Below are 8,547 nucleotides of genomic sequence, written 5' to 3' on the forward strand. Positions count from 1 at the left end.
TGTGTGTTTTCTGATGCACTGATGTGTTAGCTATACAGAACTGCTGAGATGCCGGGTATTAAACCTGCATTCGCTGGGATGCTAGGCTTTGAACTTAGCGAGTCTTCAATTTTGATTCTATTTACGCACATAGTCAATCAGAACTCTACTAAATTTCGTTCTAGAAGTTAGAACTGTGTGTCTTCTGACGCACTGGAGTGTTGACTATACAGAACTGCTAAGATGCCGGGTATTTTACCTGCATTCGCTGGGATGCTAGGCTTTTTAACTTAGCGATTCTACAATTTTGATTCTATTTTCGCACATATTCTTCTAGAACTCTGCTTAATTTCGTTCTAGAAGACAAAACTGTGTGTATTGTAATGCATTAGGGAGTAGGCTATCCAGAACTCCTGAGATGCTGGGCATCCGACCAGCAGTGGCTGGGATGTTGAGCTCAGAACTTAGCAATATCGTATGATGGTTGTACTGCCCCATACCCCATACATACAAAAAAAATTTTTTTTTACAGTTTTGACTAGAACTCATTATATATCGTTTAGAAATGTTAATATCTTTCATTTAAATGTTATTTCAAGACTGTGCAGTGGATAACGGCTGGGATGCTGGAGTGTCAAAATGTGAAGTTAGCATCTCATTTTTAAATTCCGTTTTTTTCGCGTAAATTAATAGAACTATTTCAAATAACTACCTAGAACTGTAGAACTATTAGGGATGCTACTAGAACTCTCAAAAAAACTTGAGATGCTAGCACTTGATATGCTAAGTTCACAGACACTCTACCTATTTCGGTCCTAAATCTACCTATTTTCTAAAATATTACTATTGTAGAAAATTCTCCATGCGTGTTACGAAATTAAGTTTTACCTGTCTTATAATTACAGCATTTTACTTAAATCGGAACGTGTTTAGTGAATAATCTGTGGCTGTCAGCTTGAAAGTCTTGATGTTTGACAGTTTTGACACTGACAGCCTGGTAGTGACAGTGACAGTGTCATTTGACAATGACATGACACTGACACTTCTGACAGCCTGACAGTGGCAGCTCTCGGAGACGTTAGCTTGTGTTTAAAATATTTTAACAAAAACATGTATAAACACCATAAAGAACTCACCAAGTAAACCAATAAATATATCTTTAATGGTTTAGAAGCATTTTTAATCATTAAAACTGGACTTACCTTGTATGCTCTGAGGTTTCCTCTAGGCGTCGCTACGTGGGACAGACAGGTTAGAAAGCGGCGTGCTATTGTAGCTGTCAATTGGATAGTGTTTTCGAGGACGGAAACTTGTAGGAAAGGCTGCGTTTGGTAGTACAACTTATGCTTAAATAATAAATCGATACTAGTTACGAATTTCCTTTTCGCAAGTGTATCGTACGACATTTTTCAGTAGATATGGCCCTTTGAAGTTTCGACAAAGGTAAAATTATAATGAACTGCACTAGTGCGATAAAATTGCACCATGTGTATTGTGTACTGAAGAACTTGTTTATTTTATTCCGACGCAAAAACGACGGGGTGTTATAAGTTTGACAGACAATCTGTCTGTTTGTTTGTCTGTCTGTGTGTGTGCCTGTCTGTAGCATCGTAGATTTAGTTCTTTTTGTTTGGAAGCTCAATTACGAGCCCCAATGCAAATGATATCGTCTAGTCACACTTCAACGTGCGATATTTATTTCCGAAACTGGTGTTTAAACCCAGATTGACTTTGATGATACATGGAATACACGACACACTAAGCCATTAAAACTAGTTTAATCTTGCGCCGTACAAAATGCCCTAATGTTATATGTTTTAATATAATCATATCATAAAAATAACATATCTAAAGCAAAAAAATACGCCTAGTTCATATTTGAGGCATAATAGGTCGTCTATTTTAAATAAAAATAGTTTAGTAAGATTTATATTATACAATAATATTTTAAATTGAATTAATAATATTATAAGTCGTCTTATATGATATACGGCTACATAAAAAGGTAAATTCTGTAAAAAATATAATTATTCTACAACATTTTTATACCAAAATAGCAAGAGGTAAGTCGGTGCCTGAATCAGTGAGGAAAAATATAATTTCCAGTAACAATAGCGGCAAATCTACGTTCCAAAATATCCAAAGACCTTTTTTTGCCAATATCTACGGCGCATACAATCATCCAGCATCAACTAAAACACGGAACCGTCTCCTGTTTAAATAAATCTGGCCGTCGAAGAATAACTGCCAAAGAGAAAACAGGATTTTGAGGAGCATCATCAGGTAAAATCGTCATGCAAGAGCAGGAGAACTTATCTAACTATGGCATGACGCGATCAAAATAAACATTTCAGTCGATACCTGAAAGACAGTAATGAAAATAATGGGCTTCGGTTTTCACACCGCTAAACAGAAACCATTACTTACTCAAAAGCAGAAAACTAACAGGTTGAAATTTGCACAAAAGTACAGAAACTGGACTGCCGATCAGTGGCGAAAAATAATATGGAGCGACAAATCCAAATTTGAGGTCATAGTTGGCGATGAACGAAGTAAAATCATTCAAGAAAAAGGAGATGCATTTCACAAAGACTGTCTTGAACGCAAGGTGTAGTTTCCAGCATCTTTAAATGATTTGGGGCTGTATGTCGGCACAGGGTGTGGGATGTCTGCAATTTATAGATGGAACCGTCAATGCAGAGAAATACAAAAGCATCTTGGAATAGAGTTCACTACCGTCTATAAGAAAGTTCAAGTATATAAATGGATTTACTTTTCAACAAGATGGTGCCTTATGTCATACTGGCAAGACAACGATGGAGTGGCTGAAACAAAAACAAATTCCTACCATATCATGGCCATCCAGCAGTCCAGTCCTGTCTCCCATAAAAAGTTTGTAGTGGTAAATGAAGAAAAAGTTGCGAAAAGATCCTTCTAAATCCAAAGCTGATTTTAAGGAGAAACTTGTGGGTGTCTGGAATGGAATAACCCCTGAGGAGTATAGACAGTTGGTAGATACAATGCCGCTCAGAATTAAGGCCGTTTTAGATACAAAAGGTGACGCCACCAAGTGGTAGTTGTTGTTTTCTGCATCGGCTACGCTGAAGACGAACATTTTTGCGAGTGTTACATTTGGTGAAATTATGTTTTTTTGTTTACTAGTGAGGAAAATTGTTAATTTATGTTTTGAATAAATAAAATATGCATTATAAGCTCTCTTGTTTTTATGTTACATGTTCTACTAATCATCTAATTCATCCTGAATTTTGAGGTCGAAGTTAGGACATAATATTTTTTTCATACTAGACGATATCATTTGCATTGGGGCTCGTAGTCGGGAGTGTTCCTAGCCATGTTTCTTGAAAATCTGTCCACTATGTCGGGGGTGTTTACCTTTTTTTTAACCCCCGATGCAAAAACGAAGGGGTGGTATAAGTTTGACGTGTCTGTCTGTGTGTATGTCTGTCTGTCTGTCTGTCCGTCTGTCTGTCTGTTTGTCTGTGTGTGTGTCTGTCTGTGGCATCGTAGCTCTCGAACGGATGAACCGATTTTGATTTATGAAATGAAATGAAATGAAATATTTATTTTCCAAGTAGGCATATTACAATGCGCTTATGAACGTCAAATAAAACTACGCCGGCTCTAACCCTACGCCTCAGCCTCGAGAAGATTTCAGTCCCCCCTCAGTTGGAGGAGGGTATCCACTATGGGACCGGCAAGAAACTCGGCGGGCCACTTCTTTTCAAAACATTACATCTTATATTTAACATGCATTAAAAAAAAACAAGATACAATTTAATAAGCAAAAGTATTCATAAAAAAAAATATTAACACAAGAAATTATACAAAGTACAAAGCTATTATGATTGTTAATAAGAGATGTTAGAGATGTATAGAGTCTCTAAGTGTCAAAGTACATCTAAAAAAAATTATACACGAAGAAAAAACCGAATAACTAATATAACTTTAGAGTTGTAAAAGACTCTTGTTGTCTTAAGCAAAGGAAAAAAATATATGTATACTTAATCTACTTTTTTCCTTGGAGATGTATATGGTCTCCAAGAGTCAGAAAGAAAAATAAACAAACAAGGACCGAACAGAGTGCCTCAACGTAATCTCATTCAAAATTAATGTTACATAGAATAGCATAGCCCCTATTAGCTGAAACAGACCGGTTTAGTTTTTTTTGTCTGAAAGCTGAGTTAATCGGGAGTGTTCTTAGCCATGTTTCATGAAAATCGGTCCACTAGGTCGCGGTCGGGGGTTTTTTCAAAATTTTAATTTTGTGGTTAGGTTATTATATTTAGCAACTTTGGGACTATTCTCAATCGCAGAACTTCTAACAGTTAGCCCCGTCTCATATTTAGTGACACTGACACCCCAGTATATGCATTCGATAGTAATCTAAACCTTGATAAGACGGGGGGAGCCGACAATGATTGATAATGTGCATAATCCTATAGCAATTGGCAATAAAAATAGATTAGAAGGGGGGGAGAATAATCAGCTAATATTGTTTACTAGTACTACTGACGACCCGGAGTTAGTGCGTTTTCAAATTATCCGATCCGATATCGGGAAGGAGACATCCTGCTGCATTTAGCTTTGAAATACTTTCTAGGTACATCCGATATGGATAATGTTAAAATGAAAACAGTCGTGGACTCTTTGTATCCAACTATAGATATATAGTCCTTCACATTGATTTCGATGACGGCGACCTCGGCAATCACGGGATTTTCCTTTCATGAGCTCTTATGTGACTGGCCAGGCTAAACTTGCTCTTAAACACTTTTTTACATTCATTACAGTAGAGTTGACCATCCGTATTGTACGTAGGAGGGCTTGGACCTTTCAGGGATTGATGCAACTGCAAAAATCGAAATTTTGCAATCGTGAAAGAGACAAAATCCCACAACTGACATTAATTTTGTATATCGCAAATTGCATTTATTTTACGTGACTTCTAGAATAATACGCGTGTGTCGGATATTATGCAGCCTTCTTTTTCTAATCGATATTATTACCGGCGACTGTAAAGAGAACGCTATACTTACCTCACGGTGTTGCTAAGACACGCTTTGTAAGGTACAGCGGGGCAAACCTCGACTGTGGGGCAAATGTAACTAGTCCATTTTTTCCATGTTTTACAATGTTTGCATTATTAAATAGAGTGTCCACCGGTTATATATGGTAGGCGTGTTCAGTGGATACATATAGAACTCCACATCATAGTATAATAATGGCAAAAATGGATTAGTTACAATGGCCCCCCAAGTCGAGATTTTCCCCGCTGTACCTTACACCAATTGTTAGATTTTAGGTAAAGTAATTTAGGTATCTGTATAAGAAAGACTACCTGATAATCAGATTAAATTAGATTTCGATAAAATTCTGATTCCGAAAGTCTCAAGAAAATTACGAGTTGAGCGTTTAAATATTTAGAGGCGCTCTAAAAGTGGATTAGTGGTTTAAAGATGCAAGAATTAATCTAGGTTTACGAGGTTTACTGATCGTTTATAAGGCAGTAGTCCCACCAAAAGCAAGCTATAAATAAATAAATATTATAGGACATTCTTACACAGATTGACTGAGGCCCACGGTAAGCTCAAGAAGGCTTGTATTGTGGGTACTCAGACAACGATATATATAATATACCAATACTTATATAGAAAACGTCCATGACTTAGGAACAAATATCTGTGCTCATCACACAAATAAATGCCCTTACCGGGATTCGAACCCGGGACCGATCTATGAGCTCGGCGATAGAAACGAACAAAAGATAGTGGCTCTCGTGAAAAGCGAAAAAAAAATGGAAAAAGCGATGATTTGCCTTTGGCTAGTCTGTGGTCAAGAGTAAGCCCATTTATAATTAAAAAAAAAAAGATATCGCTCAGCGACGAACTATAAATCGCTCGCTCTCTCTTTTTATTAACCCCCGACGCAAAAACGACGGAATGTTATAAGTTTGACGTGTCTGTCTGTCTGTTTGTCTGTCTGTCTGTGTGTGTGTGTCTGTTTGTGGCATCGTAGCTCTCGAACGGATGAACCGATTTAGATTTAGTTTTTTTTGTCTGAAAGCTGAGTTAGTCGGGAGTGTTCTTAGCCATGTTTCATGAAAATCGGTCTACTATGTCGCGGTCGGGGTTTTCTTCAAAATTTTAAAATTTTACACTAGAGCTACTATTTTTATTGTTCGTTTCTGACGCCGATAGCTCATAGCTTTCTAGCTTCTGGTGGGACCAGTGCCTTAACCTAGAGTTTAGACGTGACTTTAGAATACCGGCGAGACTGCAAAGATACGCACCAGGTGACTAATAAGTAGGTACCTAGTATAACCACACTAGGTAATAAAGTTAAACCTAGAAATCATTTGAATATTACGACAACCGCGCCGCTGTTTTATGCGAAAAACGGCTCGTTTACATGAAATAGTTCGCCTATGTATATGTATGTATTTTCATCATGGTTTGAAAACTACATACCTCATTACCTATACGATATTAAAATGTCATATGCTGTAGATATTTCTGTAAATAAGTATGTATGACGTTTTAAATTAGGTGACGTTTTAAAATATATATATATATATATATATATATATATATATATATATATATATATATATATATATATATATATATATATATGATTTGCATGACATCTGGGTCAATGTATTGATACTTGGTACATATTTATTTCGAGCATATTATGTACCTACTACCAAATACTATGTTATTATTATCCATATTCCATACTTATATTATAAATGGGAAAGTGTGTGTGTATGTTTGTTTGTCCGTCTTTCTTGGCAAAACGGAGCGACGAATTGACGTTATTTTTTAAGTGGAGATAGTTGAAGGGATGGAGAGTGACATAAGCTACTTTTTGTCTCTTTCTAACGCGTGCGATGCCGCGGGCAAAAGCGATAGTTTGGAGTTGTCGCTACCAAGAATCACGAAGTACCTATTTTGACCTTAACTCTAGGTAGGTATAGATATGTATGAATATTTGCAGAATCGTATTCTGTAATAAGTCAAGTCAAAGACCACGTCACTGGCAGTAAAATCATACGACTAGCCTGTTTGTCAGTTGCCACCGTAGCCTACGAGTTGTAATATCATCATCAACCATTTAAGAGTTGGACTCTTGTCGGTGGAGCAACTTCCATGCGTGCCGGTCTTCTGCCTTCCTTTTGACTTCCTGATCTGATACGACACGACGTTGATTTTTTCCTTTATTTGGGTCATATATGCTCTCCTTGGTCTCCCCCTTTGCCTTCTTGCCTCAATTCTTCCTTCTAGTATGTTTTTAATGAATTCGTCGTGTCGTATCAGGTGCCCAAGCATTTTCCCTCTTCTGTTATCTATAGTTCTCAGCAAACTTCTTTTTTCTCCTATTATATTTAAATTTAAATTATTATTAAAGTTGTAATATAGTCGCCGGTAATTAAAGCGATGTTACATGGACTTTACCGGTACATTAAGCGACGTGCAATTTCGTTTTATTGCACTTGTAAAATGTTATTATTCGATTCTGAACCTCGATGTGCACCAAAATTATGCGCAATTAAAACGCTCAATTAAACCGCTACCAATAAAATTGAAATCGAATGTTGACAGGCGAAAGCACATCACTAAAAGCGCGCGACAAAAAGATTAAAAAACTTAATCACATTCCATCTTCAGGAACGCGTTAATGAACCAAACAGTTAATAATTAACGTAAATTATGGAGCCGGGAGCGTAACAGCCGTCAACGGAGGCCTAATATCAATAAATACACCCCGACGTTTATGCCCCGACCATCAAGTCTACCTATAAACCATTACCTACACGTAAATAAACCACTAACGCGTCTTAGCACCATAAATAACAGCCCTTTTCTTATAACACGTAAAGTGAAATCGTACGGCGAAATCCAACCAGAAATCTATTTTCAAAACCTTATACGTATATTAATCACACGAGCAATAAAGCTGTATAAAGTTATATTTACTTTAATTACGCTAAAGCTCGTTTTATAAAAGCACCGATCGATAATAAAAGGCAATATTTATCAGAAAGGAACTCACCTTGGACGTATGTAAACAAATGTGCCGAAGCGATCAAAAAAATCCAGTTCCCGATTCCAAATCGGCACATCCCGGTCCGGCACATCATTAAACACACTTAAATAACACAACACCACTCGATTTAATTCATGGTTTTCACATTTTAATACAAAGTTTTTGTAAAATTCGAGTAATAATGTCAGGCGTTGCACTAGGACGACGGCGGTGCCGCCATGTTCTTTTTAGAGGCAGGCGGGGACTGGCTGCGTTCAGAAACTCAATAACCAAAGGGCATTGCCCGGGACAATCATCTTGTATTGCCCCGAAGTTAGTTGCAGTTTAGCCCTACTGCGTTCTGAACTTAGCCGCAATTTAAGTGATGTACTCATGTTGTCAGAAGGTTAAATCGAGAAAATCCTTCGACTGCATTGCGTTTAGTTATTGTCGATTGTGTTGTAATTATATCGACTGACTTATTGGAGTAAAATCGTTGTATACTATTATAATTTTTCA

At 37.0% G+C, this 8,547-nt stretch overlaps 1 protein-coding gene across 1 annotated transcript in view; it reads right to left on the reverse strand.

Moving 5' to 3' along the window:
* LOC125238541 (netrin receptor DCC) overlaps positions 1-8,394 on the reverse strand; it is a 302,944-nt gene extending 294,550 nt beyond the window's left edge. Inside the window, exon 1 of the mRNA XM_048145875.1 lies at positions 8,056-8,394. Within this exon, the coding sequence (XP_048001832.1) occupies positions 8,056-8,143 (88 nt within the window). The 5' untranslated portion in view covers positions 8,144-8,394. The remainder of the gene's footprint in view (positions 1-8,055) is intronic.
* Positions 8,395-8,547: the final 153 nt, after the last annotated feature.

This window comes from Leguminivora glycinivorella, chromosome 24 (genome assembly GCF_023078275.1).
Source record: "Leguminivora glycinivorella isolate SPB_JAAS2020 chromosome 24, LegGlyc_1.1, whole genome shotgun sequence".
NCBI lineage: Eukaryota > Metazoa > Arthropoda > Insecta > Lepidoptera > Tortricidae > Leguminivora > Leguminivora glycinivorella.